The sequence below is a fragment of the Lindgomyces ingoldianus genome, assembly GCF_010093535.1.
Source record: "Lindgomyces ingoldianus strain ATCC 200398 unplaced genomic scaffold BDR25scaffold_30, whole genome shotgun sequence".
NCBI lineage: Eukaryota > Fungi > Ascomycota > Dothideomycetes > Pleosporales > Lindgomycetaceae > Lindgomyces > Lindgomyces ingoldianus.
The window spans coordinates 583394-607308 of NW_022985191.1; the positions used below are offsets into that span (position 1 = coordinate 583394).

The 23915-nt window shown below is 44.6% G+C and overlaps 6 protein-coding genes across 6 annotated transcripts; 1 reads left to right on the plus strand and 5 right to left on the minus strand.

Annotated features, from left to right (window-relative positions):
• Positions 1-216: 216 nt before the first annotated feature.
• BDR25DRAFT_292405 (uncharacterized protein) lies at positions 217-2027 on the plus strand. The gene is made up of 3 exons (XM_033688657.1): positions 217-644; positions 704-761; positions 822-2027. The coding sequence occupies exons 1-3, from the start codon at positions 304-306 to the stop codon at positions 1893-1895; spliced, it is 1473 nt and encodes a 490-aa protein (XP_033544142.1). The 5' UTR covers positions 217-303; the 3' UTR covers positions 1896-2027.
• A 740-nt stretch (positions 2028-2767) lies between these two features.
• BDR25DRAFT_234990 (cyclin-like protein) lies at positions 2768-4078 on the minus strand (the record flags this gene model as incomplete). Its single annotated transcript, XM_033685495.1, has 3 exons — positions 2768-3213; positions 3276-3606; positions 3674-4078. The coding sequence occupies 3 exons, from the start codon at positions 4076-4078 to the stop codon at positions 2768-2770; spliced, it is 1182 nt and encodes a 393-aa protein (XP_033544143.1).
• Positions 4079-4293: 215 nt separating this feature from the next.
• On the minus strand, positions 4294-6581 carry BDR25DRAFT_267436 (cytochrome P450 61). Its single transcript, XM_033687044.1, has 4 exons — positions 6310-6581; positions 6107-6257; positions 4746-5997; positions 4294-4695 (listed from the first exon to the last, which is right to left on the minus strand). Exons 1-4 carry the CDS (start codon positions 6470-6472, stop codon positions 4657-4659), a joined length of 1605 nt encoding a protein of 534 aa, XP_033544144.1. The 5' UTR covers positions 6473-6581; the 3' UTR covers positions 4294-4656.
• Positions 6582-6826: 245 nt separating this feature from the next.
• BDR25DRAFT_267440 (uncharacterized protein) lies at positions 6827-9925 on the minus strand. Its single transcript, XM_033687045.1, has 6 exons — positions 9666-9925; positions 9485-9603; positions 8607-9437; positions 7504-8507; positions 7360-7449; positions 6827-7311 (listed from the first exon to the last, which is right to left on the minus strand). Exons 1-6 carry the CDS (start codon positions 9728-9730, stop codon positions 7027-7029), a joined length of 2394 nt encoding a protein of 797 aa, XP_033544145.1. The 5' UTR covers positions 9731-9925; the 3' UTR covers positions 6827-7026.
• Positions 9926-10232: 307 nt separating this feature from the next.
• BDR25DRAFT_267444 (P-loop containing nucleoside triphosphate hydrolase protein) lies at positions 10233-13570 on the minus strand. The gene is made up of 6 exons (XM_033687046.1): positions 13351-13570; positions 13234-13249; positions 13115-13172; positions 12395-13050; positions 10565-12340; positions 10233-10511 (listed from the first exon to the last, which is right to left on the minus strand). Exons 1-6 carry the CDS (start codon positions 13356-13358, stop codon positions 10494-10496), a joined length of 2532 nt encoding a protein of 843 aa, XP_033544146.1. The 5' UTR covers positions 13359-13570; the 3' UTR covers positions 10233-10493.
• Positions 13571-14861: 1291 nt separating this feature from the next.
• On the minus strand, positions 14862-15220 carry BDR25DRAFT_317058 (uncharacterized protein; the record flags this gene model as incomplete). Its single annotated transcript, XM_033691645.1, has 2 exons — positions 14862-15126; positions 15159-15220. The coding sequence occupies 2 exons, from the start codon at positions 15218-15220 to the stop codon at positions 14862-14864; spliced, it is 327 nt and encodes a 108-aa protein (XP_033544147.1).
• Positions 15221-23915: the final 8695 nt, after the last annotated feature.

A 23915-nucleotide genomic window follows, 5' to 3' on the forward strand; every position in this document is an offset into this window, starting at 1 on the left:
GGGGGGGGGGGGGGGGGGGGTGGCAATTGGTTGTGGAGTAAATGTTTGGACTGTGGTGATGGGAGGGCTTGCTAGGCTCAGAGATTTGAGCCCCCGGAGCATCGGCGCCTGTTTCTCCGAGGCAGCCACACTGCACACGGGCCACGAGCCGCTTATTGGCAGAATTTCTCGCTCTCTTGCAGCTGCCCCGCTGGGATTGTCCAAACAGCAACACCACTTGCCTTAGCTTGCTGTAGTGAGGTTTCTTGCTCTGACATTTTCTCCAGACTTCGTTGCCAGCGCAATCACGATAGAACGAAAGCAATGGCTACTCCTGACGCTGCTACCAGCAGCATCACCCCTCACGCTGAGAAGGTCGCCGCTGAAGCTGTCAAAATCCCTACCGCTGACTCAAACGAGTCGCTCGGCCAAAAGCTCTCAGAGCCTGGCGCGGACAACAGTGACGCTCCAGACGAGAATAACGACTCCTCCTCCGCTGCTGATGCCGCCGCTAAGGCCTCTGCTCCTGAGAAGGACGAGCCTCTCGCTGGTGAAAAAAACGGCACTGCGGACGAGAAGGAGAGCTATGCCGACAAGAAGAGTGGCCGCAGCTACGAGCGCAACGGCGGTCGATCGTCTAAGGGCTTCAACGATCGGAACGCCAAGTATGGCCTCTCCCTAGCCCAAATGTCTCCCCCTTCCCCTCTGTTGACACTCTGCACAGGAACACCGAGTTTGACAATCTTCCCGAGTCCAATGACCCGGATGCCATCCGTCAGCAGGTATGCCCTCCCTTACTTCCCCCCCCTTCGCATGTGCTTCGCCCTTCTAATCGCTGCCAGGTCGAGTTCTACTTCTCCAACCAGAACCTGTCCACCGACAAGCATCTGTTCCACAAGACGCAGGGCCCGCGCAATGTACCCGTCCCCATCAAGCATCTCCACAACTTCAAGCGCATGAAGCACTTCCAGCCGTACAGTGCCATTGTTGCCGCTCTCAAAGACAGCGAGCAGCTCGTCGTGGTTGACGATGGTGTTATTGGCAACGAGGCCGTCAAGCGCAAAGAACCCCTCACGATCCCTGGCTACGACGAAGACAAGGACAGCGAACCCACAGAGCGCGAACTGCGCGAGCTCTTCGACCGTCTCTTCAGCAGCTCCCAGAATTCAATGAGCAGCAGCATCTACGCCAAAGGCTTCGGTGACGAGCACACGGTAGGCCAGATTGAGCTGGAGAATTTCTTCAGACCCTATGGCGCTCGTGTGGTGCGCAAACGCCGGGACCAACTAACGAAGGACTGGAAGGGTAGTGTCTTCGTCGAGTTCGACAGTGAGGAGAGTCAGCAGTCGTTCCTCAAGCTTGACCCGAAGCCAAAATGGAAGGGCCGCGACCTTGTTATCATGAGCAAACAGGACTACAGCCTCAAGAAGTGCAAGGAAAAGGGTATCACTCCAAGCTGGATGGGGGGCAACGACAACACACGTTCCAAAGGATATCGTTCTCGTGGAGGCCCTAGTGGGCGCGGACACCGTGGACATCCGGACTCTCGACGCGACCATCACCGGCGTGACAACCGGCGTGACAACCGTCGTGACAACCGTCGTGACAACCGTCGTCGCAACGAATCTCGATCTCGTTCGCGATCCCCCTACGAGGGGCGTCGCCGTGGCCGTGATGGGAGCGGTTCTCGCGACCGTGACAGGAGCGGCTCTCGTGACCGAGACGACTGGAACAGCCGACGGGACAAGTTCCAGAAGTCAGAGAGGTACCACGGCAAAGACCGACACGGCCGCCATGACAGGGACAAGCACCATGGCAAGGACACCCGTGACAGGAACACTAAGCGCAAGGCAGATGATTCAGACTGTGATGATTCTCCCAAGAAGAGTAAGATCGCGATTGCCGAGGATGCTTAAACCTACCAGCTCTCGCATCTAGTGCTTCTAACATTCCAATTTCCTGGGCAGTTGAATACTGGGTGGCATAGTTCATGGAATGGCGTTCACGGCTTTTCATAGATACCACATGAGGTGACAGTGATAGTTGGCCTTGAGCTGCACTACTCTTAATCAAAAGAATTACACTTCAAAGCAGCTGCACATGCAACTACATGTTCTCATACTGCAGGGGAAATTATTAGTGCGCGCATTGTCAGTTAAAACGCTTGCTGGAATTCCGTGTATTGGTATAAGGGTGCAGGTTTCTATGCAAAATCCCTGCCTCATTCTGCCACCCTATCCAGCCCGCTCCCACCCTTTCAGACTCTTAACACACTAGAATCGCTATCTGAGGGCTCTAGTATCCCTAGAGAACACCGCATTAGCATACTGAATCATCGTAGCATTTAATCTGGAGGGTGGTGGTGGTGATGGTGGTGTTCGTTTCGCCAACAATCACCTTTCTCTCTCCCTTTCCCTCTCCCTCGGCCTCGGTCGCTTCCGCCGCATTTCCCACGTCCACGGTGCAATCTTGTGGGGTTGGAGTGAGGATGTGGATCTTCAGGGGGAGGGGGAGGGGTGTTGAAGGTATTTTGCCTACCAGCTCTGCCCGAGCCAGTCCCCGCACCCGCACCTGCAGGCTTAAATTTGGGTTTGCTTCCCCTCCCTCGTGCTGCTGCTGCTCCCTTGATCTTGATGTCTTCGGTACTGCTAATGTCGCTGCTAGGAGTAGTCTTTACCTAAGAGACAACAGGCCGGACTTAGTAAGAGCCCCGCCAAAAAGCCAGCTGAATTGCAAACTCCAAACGAATCGGGGATAGGCATGGGCATGGGCGTGGGCATGTCAATACTCAACGCACGCGTTGTCTCCGATCCGGTTCCACTGCCACTTCGACTTCATACTCTTCCACCTCAACCTTATGATACTTCTCCACTTCAATGCGTTCGTTCTTCGCGCGTGCTGCATCCAGCATAAACCGCACTGTGCCACTTTGACCCCGTACCCCAATGGCCGACGTTGGCGCTGTCGGTTGGCCAGGGGAAATTGTGCCGGGCGTCAGCGGGGTGGGCGGACTGGTGGGCGCGATGCCGTTGCGCGGTCTGGTGCCGTTGGTGGCGTTTGCGAGTGGGGATTTGGGAGACGAGGAGGTTCCGGTGTAACGTGGGAGGTTGGCACTCTTGGCTTCCTGGTTTAGCGTGATGCGGATGTTGATGAAGGTCTCGAGAGCATATAGGGGGCCGATGGAGGTAGAGGGGCGGTGGTGGGTGTAGAGATCTAGAAGGTCGAGGAGAGTCTCTGGTGGCGAGTTCAGTGCACAGAAAGGTGGTAAAGGGGAGGGGAGGGGATGGGGGCAATACCCATAACTTCGGCCCTGCTGGTCCCCCATTTCTCCAAATTAATGCCCTTGTGACCCACGATGCTGGTGAGATCCATCTCCCACAACCGGGCCGCCAACTCGACGCACGCAATTGCCATGGTCGACGTCGTTTGCTTCAGCGGTGCGAATGTGCGGTACAGATCCAGGCTCATATTGAAAGCCGTCTTGCCAGCCTGATCCCTCTCTAGCCCACATTCTTTCGCCAGCTTCACGAGCAGCTTCTGCGGATACCGGTTTCGGAAGTCGAAGCCCGCCGATTCCAGCATGAGCCGCTCCAGGCCGATGATGGTTTTGGAATGATTCTCGAATCGCTAGAATGCCCTTTCAGCTTTTCTCTCTCCTGAATAAGCAAAGGGAGGGGGGTCCATAGAGGCTTACGGGATCATCAGGACTCAACGCATCCCCAGCCGGCACCTTCAGATTCCAGCTCGCACACAGAATCTCCCTACTCTTCTTCAGAGTATCCTCAATCTTGCACGCCGTGAACAGCGCCGCGGCCGCCGCATCCACCCAACTGTATTCGTGGTCGGCATGCAGCAGCCGAAACTTATGGTAGTACACCACGGCCGTGTTAAACGTCTTAACGGGCAGTTGGAGGGAGCGGCGGACATTGTCGATCCAGGATACGCCCTGCAGACGCACAGCGTCTTCTTTTGCTTCGGTCATCCCCAGTGATGAGAGCCGCAATTGGATCGTGTGGTCGAAGAGGTAAGGCGCCGCAACCTCAATGTACGAAGGGTGCGGGCCCCGGGGTGCCGCTGCATCATCGGTGGTGGGAGCCATGTATCGATGTGCTGCGTCCAGGCGCCTCGTGTGGACGACTGATTGCTGCTGGTTGCGGGATGAGAGAGTCCAAGTGAAGCAATCAAATTAATTAGTGGCTTGAGTCCTGGAAACTCTGCTGGTCAAAGCTTCCGAGCTTGGCCCTGCTCTTGGGGCCGAGGGTTTCAACGTCAGCGGCACAGCCATCACATGCTCTCTGTCAGTCGACAATTCGCCTTCATTCCAGAACTACCATTACTATCTCTCTCTTTTAAAGGCTCATCCAAACCATCTATCTATGTACACCATGCCTTGCCTCTCCACTATCACCAGGCACTATTATGCTAAACCACACAGGTATCCATAGCCCCTAATCCTCACTACATCATAAGCCGCCTGATCGCTTTTGAGGACCAAAACTTGGCAAAATTCATTAGGTATAAGAAGTCAAGAATGCGGTGGACCTGACTAGGGTACCGGGCCGTCCAAGAAGAATTGAAGCAAACTCCGTCGCTACGGATTCCCATGCAAAAAGAAGAGAAAGCATGCCCTGCTGATGCACAACGCACATAGCAATGGGAAATCGCTTGTTTTCTGACTCAGGAGGGCCTCTCGGAGAAGGTCAAAAGGCAGTCATCCTACGACATGTCAGTTCGTCTTAGCCACCTGGATCTCAAGAGCAGCTTACCATGGGAAAAATCGTAGCAAACACCTTAATCTCCTCACTCTTGTCTGTGATTTGGTGCTTCCAGTCCAGCAGCATGCTAGCCTTTCCCATCATCAGCATGAGGTTCAGTTGAGCATACGTCTGGCCAAGGCAATAGTGAGGTCCGGTACCAAACACAAGCCAGTTCTTGACCTGCTTGTCAGCATCGCCTGTGATCCATCGCTCAGGATCGTACGTCTCGGGATTCGGGTAGGCTTCGCTATCGTGGAGCGCAAGATACGTAGTGGGGATAACCATGGAGCCCTTCGGGGCAGTATAGGTGTCGGTAATGGGGAAGTCCTTCTTAGCGATGTAGGGGACCATGATCACGGGTGGGCGGTATCGTAGGACCTCTTTGACAATGGCGCGCGTCCAGGGCAGCTTCTCGAGCTGATCCAGCGTCACTGGTGCATGCCTGTCCCCGTTTCTAATTGCCAAGTTCTCCTCGCGCACACGGTCCAAGAACTCGGGTCGGTCGGCCATGATCTGGAATAACCACGTAGCAGCAGAAGAAGTGGCGTCTTGGCTGGCGAAAAGGAATGTGAGCAACGTCATGGAAATCTCGAAATCGGTAAAGTCACGAATGAGCATAGACGGCTTCTCACTGTCGTCGACTTTCACGCCTGAAGCAATCTTGTTGCGATACTTCTCAGATTCGATCATGGACGAGACCCAGAAGTCAAGAATGCAGTCCTTCTCGCCTCCAGCAGCCATACGAACCTTGCTCTTTGCAGCACACTTGGCGAATTCTTCCAAAATCATGTCGGCGGCCTTCTTGCCATACCAGCTCTTGGAGTAGGGAAGAATAATGGGAAAGTTGACCAGTTCGAGCGCGGCAGTGACGAGGTAGAAGTCATCCGAAATTTTCTTGATGGCATGGTCCGAGATGTAGTGGCCCACAAAGGTTCGGCAGCTCACGGCGCACATCAGTTCGCGGAACTCGGGCATGAACGGGACAGCCTTGCCCTTGTTCTCCTCCTGGGAGATGCGCAGGAACTTCTTGAAGTAGGCGTTGTAGACTTCTTCTTGGCCGGGGAGATACTGCTCAAGGGCTTGCCGAGTGAACAGGCCGTTCAGACCCTTGCGATAGTCAACATGGGCTTTGCCGTCGAGGAAGACCCAGTTGTTAGGGCGCAGGAGCTTGAAGGCGGCATCGACGACGCAGGGCTTGACAAAGCCGGGCGAGTTGAAGACTTTGCGGGCCATGTCGCGGGTCGAGGCAATGACGACAAACCTGGAGAGGCGTTAGCGCACGCAATACGGCCTCGTCGTGCCGACAAGACATTTTTGCCGAGACGAAATAAAAAGAAGGAAAAATCGACAAAGGGGGGGAGCAAGCATACTTGTGGAAGACGGAGACACAGCTCAAAGGGGCCGAGATCCATTTAGCATAGTACTTGGTAAACTGCGGATTGACCGAATCCAGGAAGGGGCCAGTGAAGGGAGCTTTCCAGGCCGGGCCTACGATGGACCCCTTGTTGTAGATGTATTTGACTGGAGCCCGGTTAGTAATGTGCGCGGGGGCACTTGCAACATCAGGACTGACATTGATCGTAGGCTACGAGCATCAGGAAGCAGGTCAGGGCGATGGTCCACCCGTTGACGCCGTGGAGGAGCGTCGAGATAATGCCATTGGCGTCCAATTGGGCGATGCGGTGGGCCACTTTGGCATCCGCCGTGGGCGACACGAAGCTCCCGTTGACGACCATGACGAAGAGCGCACAGTAAAGGAGGTGGGGAGAGGGTGAGAGCGATGGCAGCACCAGGGAGGACGGACACGACACAAGAAAACGTATGGGATGTCAATTGAAGTCTGTTGACGAGTTTCGCCAGCAATCAACGGGTCCCACCGCCTTTAGGTATTGTTCCTGTGGCCCTTGCGCGGTCGCTCAATGACGCGCTAGCTGCTTGCGCTAGCCGCTTGCGCTAGCCGTCCCTGGTAAGTCCCTCGGCTTTAACTCTTCCGCAGGACTGCCGGGTGGTGCCATTTCGCATTTCACCATTATTCAGCCAAATCACCACCAGACTATTCTAATTCCTGTTGAGAAAGGCTGTAATTCCATGCATAGTAAAACAAGCTGGCATTCGTCCAGCAGAAGCTCTTTCGCAGCCAGTCGGCTTGACGCTACCTGGGTATCCACTTGCGTGCGCACACCAGATCCCATCCGTATTGACGGCCTCGCTGTCGCTATGCTGTTACGGAAACGGAAAAGACGCAAAAGACGCTCGTCGCCACCATCGTTAATGCATCTGCAGAATCCCATCAACTTTCAATCCAGCCATCCTCATCGTCGGCGACGTCGTAATCAGCGTCCCCTCCATTGACATGTCCATTGGTGTCGGTGGCCGTGTCCGCATGCTCAATGCTCTCCACATGCTCGTCCATCTTCCTATCCACTTCATGCTCCCGCTGTGCTGACGCCACCTCCGCCTTGGGTAGTGGAGCAGCCGATGCCGCCGGAGCTGGGGTTGGGCCTGGGCGGCCATTGTGCACCCAGGAGAGCTCAACCTTGCCAACTTCCTCATTCCTTCGCGCATTGTCGATGAACTCAGAGGGCCGTTAGAACGCCGCTTTCGTCGGTGGGGCATAACTTACAGCTTCCGCGACATAGCGCTCTCTGAAAACAATGACGAGTGTGTTCTTGCGCTCAGCATCTTGCTCGATGCTCTCGTACTCATAATTGTTCTAAGCCCAAAAGGTTAGCGACAATCAAATCTCTGCATCTAGATGCATGCATACCAGCAGATACTGGCGGAAAGCTTCATCTTTCTCCGAACCAGCTTCGACTCCAGTGACAGCAACCTTCTTCGGCCGGTTGTCGAGCCTCTTCACACCACAACGAGCGTTGGCAAACGCAGAGCCAGTGAATCCTCCTCGGGCCACAGATCCACCCCTGAAAGTACGGTAACCACGTCCTCGTGTAGAATAGTAGGTGGCCCTGCCGCGATATCCTCCTCGGCCCCGCCCAGATGGTGAAGGTTGACACTTGTCCGTATCAATCCCAAAGGTATGAGCCTCCTGTTGCAGTAATGAGAGTTTCTCTACAAAATCGGACTCGGTTGACTTCAACTCTGAGCCCGTCAATGCTGCAAGCTCTCTCCGCAGCTTCATTGTTTCCTCGTTCTTGATCTTGAGTTGCTTTTCCACCTCTTGACATTGAGCTTCTGCTTCTTGCTGCTTCCTTACTCGCTCCTCGTGCGCCTTTTGTAATTCAGCCTGACGCTTCTCTATCTCTGCCAAATCCACCATCTCCTCGTCTTGCGTGTATGATTCCTGTGGGGCTGCAAGTGGGGAGCTAGGTTTGGCAGTACAATTTCCTATACTGTTGGCTTGGGGAGCAGGAATTGATTCAGGGTTGTACCAATACACTTTGACAAAGCGATTATCAAATATCGCCTTGGGACTGTCATAAGCGCGCCGGGCTGCAAAATGATCACCGAACTTGACAATCGCAAGACGTTTGTATGCGTGCATCTCTATGTTCACAATCCTGCCGAAGTGTGAGAAGAAGCTTCGAACAGCATCTTCGCTGAACTTGTCTTCCGGAATTTGCTCAACAACTACGGTCGTATTCGAACGGTCTTTAGTAGGGCCAGGCTGAGAAAAGGGCGCGCGAGCACGACGGCCAGTTGGGCGTCCACGAACTCCGAATTCCCCACGACCTGAACCTTGATTGCCCTTTTGACTTCCATTAACGCCTTCTGTAGATTTGATAGCAAGCGAAGCTTGATTTGGGTCGTACTCTGGTGGGGCGTCGTTAGCGAGGAACAGGAGGGGCTGGGAGTTGAAAGAAGTGCTCGGCCGTTGAGGCGAGAAAGTGGGGGTAAGAAAATTGTGTGTACCATCAGCGATCAGAACTTCTCCTCCATGTTCATAAGGACAGGCGCTTCCACGGACGCAAAACCCCTTCGTGTCATAGTCCTGACATCTCTCCTTCAAGCTTGTTGGGATAAACGTATTATTGGGACTGAATTGTTTAAGAGCGGAAAATGCCGGAGGCAACCCAGTCAGAGGTATTGGTGGACTCATGCCGGGTATGCCAAGTCCCAACGCTGACATCGCGAGGAATGACATTGGATCTGTAGGATCAAAAGGTGGAAATACGCTTGTCAAGTTTGGCAAGGTTGAAAGATTCGACATAGCAGACATGGGGTTTGGCACAGGCCCAGTCCCATGTGTCCCACTCCTGTTCCCCTCTTGAGCTACGAAGCCACCGCGACTGTTTCGACCTCCTCGGCGAGCGACCTGCTTAATCGGCCTGTCTCCATCAACGCCGCGTTTGTAGTGAGCATCCAGGCCATTTCGAGCCTCACTCCCCGCGCGATCATTATAGCTTCGCTTCCTTGACTTCTCTGCTCTGTCGTTCTCTGGAGCACTACCCAGGCCCGGCAGGCGTTGTTGCCGGTTTGCGCCTGCTGAAGGCCCAGTTGGGGGGTTGAATGATGGGGCTTTTGCGGAGAGCACCGGCCTAGATGCCTTCGCTGAGGGCCCGGTGGGAGGGTTGAAAGGTGTGGGTTCTGCAGAGAGTGTAGCCGCGGAATCGGCGGAGGGCGTCGAAGCTTCAAGGAGGGGGGGTATAGATTGCACTATTTGTTCATCGCGGCCTTCGGCAGGAAGATACGACCTCGTCTTGACTGCGTCAAAAATGTCGTTCACAAAGGGACCAACGGCATCTAACTGCATTAGTGTTTGCAACTCGATTAGCTACCTATTGACATACGCTCAGGAAGGAAGTCTGGCAAGGCCTCCAAACATTGCTCCTTGACAAAATGTTCCGATTCGTCTGCAGTGAGCAACGCAATCACATAGTCCGCCAGCACTTCAGGGTCTGCTTCCGAACTGTGAGTTGAGGTCTAGTTAGCCAGAAGTCGCAAATAAATGCTCAACTTGGAAAGACTTACATTTCGGTTAATTTGAGAGTGACCCACTGCTTCAAGGCAGTCTTATCAGTGTCGTCGACGAGCATCTTTTCCTTTCTAACCAGAATCGATTTGGGTGGATTGGTATTGTTCTCGCAGGATTCCGTGAAGGCCTGAAGACGCAGCTCGAAGTCAACGGCAGGCCTGGCGGGGGCCGCTCATGAAGGTTTCGGAGCGCAACCAGACCATTAGGGCGCAGATGGTGGACTGGATGGTGAATGTGAGAGGATGGAGGAACAGGGATGCGGGCGCATTTCAAAATGACGATCATGGGCCCGACTTGTCGTCGCGTGAAGTAACCGCCACAGTCACGTGACTAAATTAGCGCGACATTCTCACCCGAAATTCGCCCGTCCTCCACGATAACACCCAACCACATAAAAGCGAAACGTAGCTGCGGGAGAATATATGTTAAACCTCTCGCTGAGAACGCCAAACCACGGCAAATTTCTATCCCAAAGCGTCCTTCTATAATGGTATACATCAGGTGCTAACACTCAGCACGCTCACTCCCTTTTGATCACGTACTTCATAGATTGCTTGTGCAATGTCGTTCTTATTTCTACCACCATAAAAACTACGTCACACAAAGAACATGCAAAGGAAAAAGATCATTAGCCATCTCTTGAGCCATACCAAGGGCCGACCTTGAGAGCCACGCTGCCCGGATCGTCATTTCATTGCTCTGGTAGCTCCATAATTGGGACTTTTCGTGGTATACAGCGACCAGCGATCACAAGCAGGCCCAACACTACCGTGCGCACCAAGGTCTGGAGTAAAGGAAAATCTACAATTTTCGATAGTTTCCTTCTATAGCTTGTCGTAATACTAAATTTCAAGTTAGAGAAAGCTCCATATGGACCGAATCGGGATTTACTTACGTTGTCAACGCCCGGAACCTCAACCTTGATACCTTTCCTCTTCCGCATCGTCTGGACGATCTTGCCAGGCAGCGTTGAGCTGTCCAGTGGCGAGCCACCTTGGAGGATCTGCCAGTGGTCGAAGACCATCTGTGGGAAGGCCTGACCAGCGGTATTTGATCGCAAATCAGCGGTGAAACCGAAGGACTCGTTGACAGGGAGGTAAGCCTTGACGTTGAACAGCGGAGTTCCGACACGCTGGTTCTCCTCGAATACATGGCCTCTCCTTCGGGTGAGTACACCATAGATACCACCCATAGCTTGCTCTGGCACCTGGATCTCGACAAGGTAGACTGGCTCTTGCAGACTAGGATCAGCAAGGAGAGCAGCAGCATACAACACACGACGGGCAGTAGGGATAATTTGACCGCCACCGCGGTGGATCGCATCGGCGTGTAGGGTGACATCCATAATGTTGAAGCGGACTGACCGCATTGGCTCCTCAGCAACGGGACCCTCTTTAGTCGCCCACTGGAAACCGGAGACAACGGAGTCCTTGATTTCGTTCAGGTACTGAACGGCCTTAGTCTGGTCCACTAACAAATTGGCACCCGTAGTGTCTGGACCGAAGCACCAAATCTTACGGGCATCGGTAACGTCCCAGCCGTGCTCGTCGGCCAGAATACGGGCACGAGCCTTGAAATCGTCCCTAGGGCCAATCTTGCCAGACTCGATCGCCTGTGAAACTTCCTCGTCCAAAGGCTCGGCGATAACATACAGACGGTTGTGTTTGTTGGGAGACTTGGACAGGGCAGTGATGCTCGACTTGCCGGCAACCGTCTCGCGGTATTGCACTACAGGGTCAGAGACACGGAGAGGAACACCGGCATGGTCCTCTTCCAAGTCCTTTAGGCAGATCTCCAAGTGCAATTCTCCGGCACCAGCGACAACGTGCTCGCCAGAGTCCGAAATGTACGTCAAGACGCATGGGTCAGACTTGGAGAGGCGCTTGAGGCCTTCGACGAGCTTAGGAAGATCTTGGGCGTTCTTGACTTCGACGGATCGCCGGACGACAGGGGAGACAGAGAATCTCATGACCTTCAAGTTGTGTGCAGTCTCATCCGTAGTAAGCGTACCGGACTTGAGCAAGAACTGGTCAATTCCAACCAATCCAAGAATATTTCCAGCGGGCACATCTTCGATGGGCTCGACGAATCGACCCATCATGAGAATAGTACGCTGAACGGCCTTGATGAACAAATCTTCCTTCTTTCCTGGGGTGTAATTCGGGCCCTGAATGCGGACCTTGAGGCCGGAGCGGACGGTACCAGAGAAGACACGACCGAATGCATAGAATCGACCCTTATCCGAGGTCGGCACCATCTTTGAGACATACAACATCAGGGGTCCCTTGGGATCGCAATCACGAATACCAATAGCGTTAACGTCATCGTGAGGGCCCTCGTAAAGGGTCTCCATTCGATACCTCTGGGCAGTGACCGGGGATGGGAGGTGGAGAATCATCATCTCGAGAAGAGCGTCGGCAGCAGGGAGGAACTTCCTCATAACGACCTTCAGGAGAGCCTTACCCTCAAGATCCTTCTCGTCATTGGTGAGCTTGATCCCAAGCTTCTCAAGGAGAGTTGGGATCTCCTCGGTCTTGAAGTTCATGACAGCACTGAAGATCCTGAAGATGGGATCGAGGATGAACTGGTTGAAAGCACGCTCGAGCGGCTTGCCCTCGTGCGTGCCAGTCTTAGTCCACTTCTTAGTCTTAGGATTGAAGTAGTTGTCGCCCTATAGAATCGTCAGACAGTAAAAGAAAGGACTTTGGTTTCAGTAGATGCTTACCCAGAGACGCTCCATCATCTTGTTCTTGTCCACACCGAACTTCTTGGCATATCGCGAAGCGAATTGACGGACTGTGAAGGCCCAGCCGTGGAGACCAGAGCCGAAAGCAATGGTTCCCCTATCTGGATATACCTGGACATCACCGAGGGCCTTGTCGTAGTAGGTGGCGATGACGACATTGACGGACTCGATGACACGAGAGAAGTTCTGGTAGAGATCTTCCTTGCTGACCTGGAGCTCAAGGAGTGCACGGTCGACCTTGTTAATAATGACGACGGGCTTGATGCGCTCACCGAGAGCCTGGCGAAGCACAGTCTCGGTCTGCACGCAGACACCTTCTACAGTGTCGACGACCACGAGCGCACCGTCGGTGACACGGAGAGCGGCAGTAACTTCGGACGAGAAGTCAACGTGTCCAGGGGAGTCAATCAAGTTGATTAAGAAGTCATTCTTCTCCACCTTAACTGGGATATCCTTCATATCCTCCGGGTCACTTAGGGTGGCATACAGGGAGATTGCAGTGGACTTGATCGTCACACCGCGCTCCTGTTCGTCGGCCCGCGTGTCCGTAAACCTAGCTTCTCCAGCTTTCGCCGCAGAAATGATGCCGGCACGCTGCACGAGGGAATCGGTCAGAGTGGACTTTCCGTGGTCGACTGTGGAGGAGGCGGGTTAGTGGTGCGATGCAGGTGCGGGGCTCGTCAAGCAGGAGCGACTCACCATGAGCAATCACGGACATGTTGCGGATGTTGGCCGCGCTGTCCATGAGCTCACGGATCTGTTCAAGTAGTCAGTCCCATGCCTTTGCTACCGTCGTCTTCTATTGGCGTGTTACATACCTCCTCGACCGTGAAGCTGCGGGCAGCCCGTTAGCATTATCCCTTATTCGTAAAGAACAGTACCGAGCCGAGCCTTTCGGCGGCTCTTACGCGAGGAGAAGTAGGATGTATACTTACTTGACCATTTTAGCGGTTGGTGGATGCTTTCTCTACGTGCGCAAATTTGGTGGTGTGGAGGTTTCTCGTACCCCGCTCGGAGGCTTCAGAGTTCGTGGTGGGACGTTGTTGGGTGTGGAGGGTGCTCTGGCTGTTGAGGCCAGTGGCAGGTGGGAGAGGACTCTATTTAAAGCCCTGTTCTGGCTTGAGGATATAGTGAGGGTCTCGGTGAGCAGAGAGGGCTCAGACACTTGGGGGAGCGATGAGTTTTACAGCACGTAGTGGGGCAGCTCGCTTATTCGCTTAAGTCCGGAGCCCGCCTCTGTGGCGCTAATCTGTTCACTCCAGATGAGGAGTCACACCTTCATCGTACGTGCAATCCCTCTTGCATTCTCGCAGCCACCCTTCAACGCCGTGGAAACAACATAGCGCAGTATGACTCTTCACCCTACTTTCCAAAGCGTCATACACGAAATCGAATGACTGCGTGGTAAGGAGGGTCAATGACTGAGCAGCCCAAACTGGTTGATTGGGCATCGGGGAATGCGGATCGTCATCAAATCAAAGCGGAAAGCACTTTGGCCCGTTTCGTCGGCTGTCTTGATTCGTTTGCGTTTCAGCACAGATTCAAATTGACCAGGAAAGGCTCGCATGAGCTGGTGACAGATCTACGAACGACATAATTTTACCTTGGAGGCATGGCCACAAACTCGAAGAGCACGATATACGAGCCGAGCGATTTCAGCTTTGTCAGACTCTCCTGCAGTCTTCCCAGCACAGACGGCCATAATATGAGACATCGCCCTTTAGCCTGCTAAATTGAGGATTATTAGGTCGAGGGCCTAGTTGATAAAAGTATTGGCATCCTTTCAGCACCCTCCCTCATTACAGCAACAAGCTCAACCCATTAAAGTGTCAGTGCTAAAGTTCCAGTAGAGGGGCCAATATGTTATACTCATTGAACATGGCTAGCGTGACCTTTTCCTCCTTGCGCTAAGCGATCCAGAGCGCAAGCATGATTCCACTTGCAATAAGATAACTAGTGAGTATCTGAGGATAAAGTATGGCCGGGCCTGTTAGGATTATCGTATCTTCAAAGCGATAACTTCTAAGACTTCAACGCGGTTAGTGGTGATAATAGTCAATATAGTGGAAATCACATGTGGTTGGCAGTATGACTGTCCCAAACGCCAATGCAAACATCGAGGGCACCTCCGCCAAACCGGCAACTTCGACACATAAAGGGCTGATGGTCTGCAATTGTCAGCATATTGTGAGTCCATCTCAACTTTGTCGAGGCTGCATTTTAACACACACAATAGAACATACGGGTGTGTTTTTCAGCACAAGATTAGTCTACTCCCAACACTCTCCCTATTATATCAAGTGATTTGGTAGGTAAAATTCATCCAAGTCGGACCGATCATATTCCAACATGCTGTAAGACCCACCCGTATCGAGCGTTTTAATAACCTTCGAAGGGGCGGAGAGATCCTTACGGTAAGTCGCATAAGAATTTGCCAGTACCCACTCTAGGTAAGATACGGTCCCCGGAAAGTCTCTCCGGAGGAAGCCGCAATGAAGTCACCAGTTTGCAATGCAAACCTAGTGCACATGGAAATATACGTCCCAAACGTTTTTCGAAGGTAGACTGCAGGTGAAGCAGCCGACATCGACACTCCGAAACTGTAGCCGCCGATGAAGGCATAATTTAACGAAATGGTCTCTGGAAAGCTATCGTTCACGGTGTAGAAGGTAAAGTAGACGCCGTAGCTGGCTGCGACACCCCACGTGAAGCTATTAACGTTGAATATGCAGGCCACACAGACCTAGCGTGTCCTCCCTCGGGAACCTTGTGGGGGTCTGATTCTCCTAAGTCCGTTAAGGTCATTACAGCTTCGTCGGTGATCGTAGCTTTCGCAATGTTTCCGGAGCGGGGAGGTTAGGCACCGTCTTTTGCTTTTATTTCGGCCATAGGAAGGCAAGACTTTCTAGTTGAATGTGGCTTACGTAAGCGACACCTAAGCTAACGTGTTTTATCACTCATCCGCCAAAATCAGTCATCCGCCAGCCCCACCAAAACCAGAGCACCTTTCTGACAGATAACTGAACAGCAACTGAATTAAACCTATATAGATATATATACAAAAGATTCCTAATTGCTTCTACATTAAGTCCTGTTATAGCCTTGCACGTGGCATTTTAAGCAGGTTAGTGGTGCTCGGCGATAGCTCTGAGATGCCTGAGCCTGCGCATCTACCTCGACCACCCTATCAGCCTCTGCAGCCAGCCTCTGACCTTCCTAGCCTGTGAGAGTCCCTCCTGTAGCAATATACTGCTGTCGCTGTTGCCTTTTCTACTTTTAATAATAGTTAGCCTAACATAGCTTAGTGTTCTCCTTTATAAAGATTATTACTAAGTGCATTACTATCTAACATCTTTTAACAAGCTAAGCTATTGCCTAGCTAGTAAAGCTCTATAATTAATAACTAAGGCAGTTATAAATAAGTTAAGCCTACTGCTGCAGCTAAGCAACTATATAAAGCGTCTCTACAGTTTAGCGCGTTTTACTGTGAGCTTCTTGCGCTAGTAGAGACAGCGTATAGACAACAGTAAGCAACAACAAGACGTAATTAGGACAGTATAGGACTAAACTTATAGCTTAAAAGCTGCTCTTAATTATCTACTCTATAAATAGTATAGGTCTAATACACGTATAGATGCTTAGAAAGTCTTACTTGTTAACATAGTAAATATAATTATACGCTAGCTTAAAAACCTTATGTCTGTACACTATTGTTACAATCCTTACTCCGGGGAAATGGTAATTTCCGGAGTACAACGGCCTATATAACGTTAGTGGAGAAGGGGGTGAGAACTTAGCTGGATCAGGTGTACAGTCTGTTAAGCAGAGTAAAGGATAGTTAGGGTTTAGAAGGCAGGCTGTAGTTTGTCCCTATAGCTGTATAAGTAGCTAGGCGTTACTAGTTAGGTAAACAAGGGTTAGAGGTATATATGTTATAAGATATATAAGGCAGCTTAATCCTCTTTAGAAAAGATTTAAGCTTCTTAGTCTATTATAAAGAATAAACTAAACATTAATTACAACCTTTAAACTATAGTTAAGATTAAGACTATATACATAAGGTTTATATATGTTTGCATGCATTGTATGCATTGCATGCACTGCCTGCAACTGCCTGCAACGCCTGTATTGCCTACAATGCTCTAGTCCCTATTAGACAGTGCATTCTGCTAAGCATTTATCTATAAGATAGCGCTATTCCTTTTCTGTTTAGTTATAAGGTCTGCTAATTATAGAGTTAACTGTCTTCTATCTACTATGCTTAGGGCTATATATAATAGCAAGCTAAGTTATTACAGTCTTTTTATTAGCTATAACACATAGGCCTTTTTTCTAGTTAGCATTCTTACTATTATATTTTTCTTATTATAAGTGTTAGGTTTTTTTTTTAGCTAGTGTGTGTCTCTTTTTAAAAGCTAGTCTTATGTCTATCTATTTTAACTATGCCTTATTAGGTTTCTTATATTTTTGCTATTACTTATTACTTTTATACTGTTACTTATCTTAATTTTTATTATTACACAAAAATGCGTCTTTATAGTTTCTGCTAGTTGCATAGTTTATCTTACATAATGTTCTTATTATTAGACAAGTGCGTAGAGTGTGTGTAGAAAAGTAGTTATTATAACACTTTTATTTCTAATGCAGCCTAGAATTGTTTAGAGTGTAAAGAGAAGAAGTTACACAGGGAACTAGAGGCAGCAGCAAAGAAGAAGATAAAGAAAAAGAAAAGAAAAATATAAAAGTAGACTAAATTCTTAAGGCGTCTTTAGTCCTTTATAGTTTAGCAGGAATAAGTTTAGAAATAATTAAAAGTATTAAAAAATTAAAAGGTAAAGTATTTAGAAAAAGACTTTTTATCTCTAAATAAGCTTAAAGCGCTTAAGGCAGAAGTAGTAGGTCTTCCTTCCTCTTAGCCTATATTAAAGGGTTGTAAGCTTCCTACATTATAGCTACTTAATGCTGCTGTAGTTTTATCTAATAATAGTGTTTTTTAGTTTAGAGAACTTTTGCCTAGTTAGTTTAACTTAAAAGGCGCAAGTAATACTTCTATAGCGCTTTCTAGGCATTCTATAGGTTTATAACAGGCTCTTAGGTGTTTTTACAGGTTAGGTATTCTACCTACTTTATTAAGTAATAATTTCTTTTTTTATTTAAAATCTTTTTAACTTTATATTTAAGTTCCTTTTTATCTTATTTTTAAGTTGCTAATAGGATGTTCTTAGGTGCTAGTTCTAATTTAGAAATATAGAACTATAAAAAGATTTTTATGTCCTTTAGTAATTTAAGCTTACATGCTTTAAGGCAGGTTTAGATAACTTTATAAAGCCTTATTTATTTCTTAGCTAGCTTCTGTGCTAGTTAAAGGTTTTTAAGGTTTATAGTGTCTAAATATATATAATTATAGAGATGTATTTTTAGTGCTATTTATTAGTGTTAATTTGCTAATGCTTTTATAGCTTTAACTATAAGCTAAGCTTTTTTACCTAATTTCTAGTGTATTTTTAATAGTTATGTTGTTTAGCTTAAGGCCTCTAGTAGATCTATTAGTTAGGTTCTAAAAAGCTTATATTTATAAAGGTAGCTAAAATTTACTTTATATAAAGTTATTTTAGTTAAGGTAAATTATATAGTGTTAATAGCTAATTAGGCTATTAGCAACTATTTAGGCTAATCTATTTATTTATATAAGATGTATTTTTATAGATACTTTTCTATTTCTATGTTTATTTATTCTGTTTGTCTATCTATCTAGGGGTAGTAGGCTGTAGAGAGTTTGTAAGTTATCTTAAGGTGTTAGACTATAGTTGTCTAATACTTGCTAGTAAAGAGTTTATCTTTATCTAAGATAATAATCTATAGGCATTTATAAGTTATAAAAAGATTCTTTTTTATTTTAAATATAAATTCTTTTGCTGTTATGCTTTTTTCTATTACTTATATAAAAATAAACTTTATAGTTTTATTAACTACTACTATAATTATGTTGCAGAGCCTTTTAGTGCTAGGTTTGTAGGATAGTAGTAGTCCTGTTATAAAGTCTATTTGTTACAATTGTGCACAAGTAAGGTTATAGAGCTTCACAGAGGTCTAGTTTAATTACTACGTGAGGTATTATAGTAGGTACAAGACGTTGTGTAAGGAACAGGAAGGTTTAAAAGGAAATTAGTAATTAAATACTTAGCTTAAAAGTCTAAGCGCTTTAAGTATAAATTAAGCCTATTTTAGGTTTAGTTAGTGTTAAGGCAGTTTATACTTAAGTTTATGTCTATGTTATGTTATGTTTATGTTAGACATGCACTAATAATACTCTAGTACGCGTCTAATATAGTTATGTCTAGGATCTAGAGAGGATACTGTAACAGTACCCCCCCCCTTATTAGGAAGGGAATCCTTTACATTAGTAGTTCTAGCATTAGGTTGTCTTTATTAGAGTACAGGTTTAGTTTAGATAGGTATTAGGTGTAGAATTAGGTTACTGTAGAGTTCTTTTACAAAGCTTCTGCAAGTTCTTATAACAGTTTATTATATCTAGTTTATTTTATAAAGTATTTATAGATATGTTTTTTTTTATTAAACTAGATCTATTTAATGTCTTTTATAACATATTCTAGTTTATTATTTATAATAATAAGTTTAAGTAGCAGGTTTAGCTGTTTAGGTAGATAGTTAGATTTAGAGGCTACTTAGCGCAGCAATAATACGTAGAACATAAGGTGTATCTTTATGCTGTTAGGTAGGATTAATTAGTAAGTGTACAATAAGACTATATAGGCTACTATAAAGGGGCTAAAGTTCTTCTAATTAAGTTTCTTTAATTATTAGTTTATTTAGATATTTCTAGTGTCTAGCTAGACCTTCTTGCTAGCTGCATACGCAGGGGTAGAGGTTTAGGATTAGTTTACGTACTCTTGTTAAAAAGCTTAAGCCTATGTAAGCTTTTTATAAATATATTTAAATATATTTTAGATTTTATTAATAAGTCTATTTATGTTTATTACTTATACAGATTAATAAGTTAGTTAGGAGGTATTTATAAGTAGTTTAAATCTTATTTAGGGGTAGTATCTATAGTTTACTAAGAACAGGGATACTTATGTTAATTTAGATGTTATGTTATTAGCTTTAAACTATGCTGTAGCTAACTATTTTACCTAGTTATCTTACTAGTAGTTTATGTACACTTATAGGACTTATTTTATTACAGTGTTTATGTTTTTAGTCTAGCTGTTAGTCTCTAGGTAAAAAGCTGTAGATAAATAGAGAATAATTTAGAGCTATTTATAGAGTTTGTCCTAGAAGGCTAAGACAAACTGTGTACCTCTGTCTAATATAATTGTGTTAGGCAGGCTATAGTAAACTTATACATATTAGTAGAATAACTAGGCTATATTAGAGGCAGTTATAAAGGAACATAGTATTAAGTGTTAATACTTAGTTAAGTAATTAATAACTACTATAATATTTATATACTCTTTAGATAGAAGTAGGTTTATAATAAAATTAATTAATATGTCTTTTTAAGCTTGTTTAAGGATTAGAAGTAGTTTAAGTAGGCTATTATACTTTTCTTAAGAGGCCTTTACTTTACAGCAAGTATAGCAACATAATATGTATTAGCATACAGTATAGAACATGCGGGGCTAGTAGTACTCTCTCTATAGTAGGTTAAGAGTCTTTCCTCTGCCTAGGTGTCCTCTAATAGGCAAGTTGTGTATAATTTAGAGTAGTTTAATTCTTAGTTTATTAAAATTAAAGATTATAAGTTAGTTATAGTAATATAGCTTACTATTTTAGTTTTTATAGTTAGCTAGTGTTACCTTCTTTAACTAACTAGCGCTGTTTTAAAGTAGGTCTAAAGTTTCTTAGATAAATTTATTATTTAGATACTTATTAGTAATAATCTAATTAATTATTTAATCTATTTTATTTAGGTTAAGGTCTAAAAATAGCTTAAGTTAGAGTAGAGTTTAGTGTTAAGCTTTTTACACTTTTTTTTAAGTAAGAATATTTTAGGATCACCTTATAAAGGCATCTAGTTTCCCTCTGTCTTAACTAGGATAATAAGTAATCTTAAAATTAAAATAGAACAGGTATTTAAACTAATAGGCTTATTAGTAGCTAAGTTATTTTATAGTTATAAAGTACTATAAGTTCTTATAGTTAGATAGAACCTGTATTAAATGCGCTGCACCTTTTAGTTTAGGTTGCTATTATTTAAAGTAGTGTACTATAGTAAGTAATTCTTTATTATAAATTTTATAATTGCTTTCTACAGAACTTATTCTTTTTAAAAAGTATGTAATAAGCTTAATAGTCCTGTCTAGCTTAGTCTAGAAAAGAACTCCTACTACTATGTAGTCTAAGGCATTAGCTTCTACAAGTATTAGTAGTTTAGAGTTAAAGTAGTAGAGTATTAAGGCTTTAGTAAAGGCTTTCTTTAGCTAGTTAAAGAACTATTAGTAATTTAAGTTAAAGTTAAATTAAACCTCTTTCTTAGTAAGTGTAATTATAAGGCTTACTAGCTGTAAAAAGTTATTAATAAATTATTAGTAGAAGTTAGTAAATTTTATAAAAGCTTAAACATCCTTTATATTCTTTAGGTATTACTAATCTAGCACAGTCTAAACCTTAATAGGGTCTATTTAGATGCTATCTGTAGAGATTACATATCCTAAATACATAACCTTTAATTAGTAAAACTTGCATTTGTCTATATTAAGTTGCAGACCTACTTTTTCTATAGCCTTTAGCACTAGGCGTACATGCTGTTTGTGCTTTAAAAGGCTATCACTGTAGATTAGAATATTATTAATATACGCAGTGTAGAACATGTCTAGGTAGGGTTAAAGTAAGTTGTTTATAAAATGTTAAAAAGTACTAGGCGTGTTAGCTAAGCTAAAGGGCATTACTAGGTACTTAAATAGTTTATATTAGGTCTAAAACGCTATTAGCTACTTATTACCCTTTACTATTCTTAGCTTATTAAAGGCAGCAATAATATCTAACTTTATAAAATACTTTGCTTTACTTAGTTAGCTTAGAGTTTCCTGTAAAAAAGAAATTAAGTATTAGTTTTTAATAGTAACAGTGTTTAGTTCTTAGTAGTTAACATAGAATTAAAGCCTACCTCTAGGTTTCTTTATAAATAGTATAAGTAATGCTACTAGTAAGAAGCTAGCTTAAATAAACTTTTTCTTTAAGTTCTTGTTAAAGTATTTTTAAAGCACTTTTAATTTATTTAGCAACATCTTATATAGTAGCTTATAACTAGGTTATTTGCTAGGCTTAAAAGTTATCTAGTAATTATATAGATGTTATATTAAAAGCTTATTAAACTTGTCTTAAAAAAAACATGTAATAAGTTATAGTAGTCTTAAGAGACTATTATTTTTAGGTTAGTGTGTTTTTAGGGAGCTAAAGCTTAGTCTATATTAGAAATTATAACTGCGTAGATTTTATAATCTAGTTGTTAAGCTAGAGTTATAAATAGAGTAGGTTCTATATAGCAGATGTCTATCTGCTGTTTAAGTCCTAGTTTATGTCTAAATTAAGTAGGTAAAAGTTTCTTAAAGGCTTTTTTTTTTTTAAGTTTAAGCAGTTGTTAAATTATTTTATGTAGCTTATTTTAGTAAAAGGCCTAGCTTATTAGCCTTACTTAAGTAGTTCTTCTCTAAGTTATTAAAAAGTAGGTTTAGAAACCTTCTATATTAAGTGCTATTTAGGTGTTGTTTAAGTGTAAGCATAAGCATATATCTTAGCATTAAAAAAAGTTAAAGTTTAAAACTTACTCTTAGTAATTAAAGGCAACCTTGTGCTAATACAGCTATAGTTGTTCTAGAATTAGGTTATAACATCTTATGTTTGTTACATAGAGCTTAATCTGCTCCTTATAGTGTTAGTAGGTAATTATAATAGTTATAGTACAAAAGATAAAACTTTTTTTAAGTTGTTTTTTATTAAATCTAGTTAGGTAAATTATTTAGGTAAGTAGTGTTAATTAAAGATTTAGTTTACGCGCTAGTTCTTTATTAATGTAACCTATGCTGTTTGCTTCTAAGTTAATAAGAGCTTATATTAAAGCTAATATAGTTTTTTATTATAAATATATAAAAATATTAACTTAGTACTTCTAGTTATTAGTAGGGGACTTAGCCTATAAGTTAGTAGAGATCTAGTGTTAAATTAGTCCTAGGGGGCAACTTAGCCCTAGGACAAGCCTTTTTGTAGGCTTCTACTGCTATGGCTGCAGCTATGTTAAGAGTAGTAAGGGGGATTAGAGCTTAAATACAAGTTAAAGCCTTTATAGAAATAAAATTAAAATAGTAAAAATCTTTAATAAGTGCTAGCAGCGCTACTTATATAGACTTAAGGAAGAAGAATAGAGCAGTTTTAGGAGATATAACTATGCTTACTACACTTAAAGCATTAACTTTTTTTTTTATAATTTTTATACTTTTTAGAACTAACTAGAGCATAATTTAAATTAATTTTTATTATGTTAGGGTCCTTATTTATAACTGCGCTAGTTTAGGGGCGTATTAGGGCTTATATAGAGAGGAACCTTATGTTATTATTGTAGGTAGTAATTAGGTTTGCATACGCGTTAAAGTTGTTTAAAAGGGGTTCTCCTACTATAGCACGTTGCAGTTTAGTTAAAAGGGAGTTATGTAAGGCTATAATTAGACCTATCTTATTTAGGCCTATATTAGATGCAAGTTAGCAGAACTTAGTAAAGTGTAAAGTAAAGCTTTTTTTTTTTTATTATAAAGTGTTTAGGCAACTTAGGGCTGTTAACTCTTTGTTTAAGTCTCTATAAGTTACTTATAAAAACGCTATAAATTAATCTAGGTTAATAATATCCTTATTTATTAGTAAGTTAATTAAGGCTATTATATTATAGTTAAGTTAAAAGTAGGCATATAGTAACTAGGAGTGTTTAAAGAGGAATTAGTCTGCGTTTTCTTTAAGTTTGTATTAAAGCTTATGTAGGAAGGAAAGTAGGTCTTTTTGTTTTCTATTAAATAGCAGAGGATTAAGGAGTTAGTTAGATTTTATTACTAGGTTAAAAAAGTTATAAGTTGTAGGCAGCGTTAGGCAGGAGGGAGTTAAGCTATCTTTAGACTTCTAGGTAAGCTTTAAGGCTAGTAAGTTCTTAGTTCCTACTACTATAATAAAAGTTAAGGCAGAAATAGACTGCTTAATAATGTAAAGCTGTTCTTTAAAGTCTTTTTAAAAAGCTTTAAAGCTTACAACATAGTAGCTTTCTTATAAAGTAAGTGCTTTTTAGAAGGCTTTTTAGCTTACTTTAATAGCTTAGAGTTGTGCAAGTACTAAGCTTATTAGATTAGATTTAGAGGCTATTCTTAGCTAAGGTTTTAACATAATGTAATGTTATAATTATGCATAAGTAAGGTTATAGAGCTTTATAGAGGTCTAGTTTAATTACTACATAAGGTATTATAGTAGGTACAAGACATTGTGTAAGAAATAAGAAGGT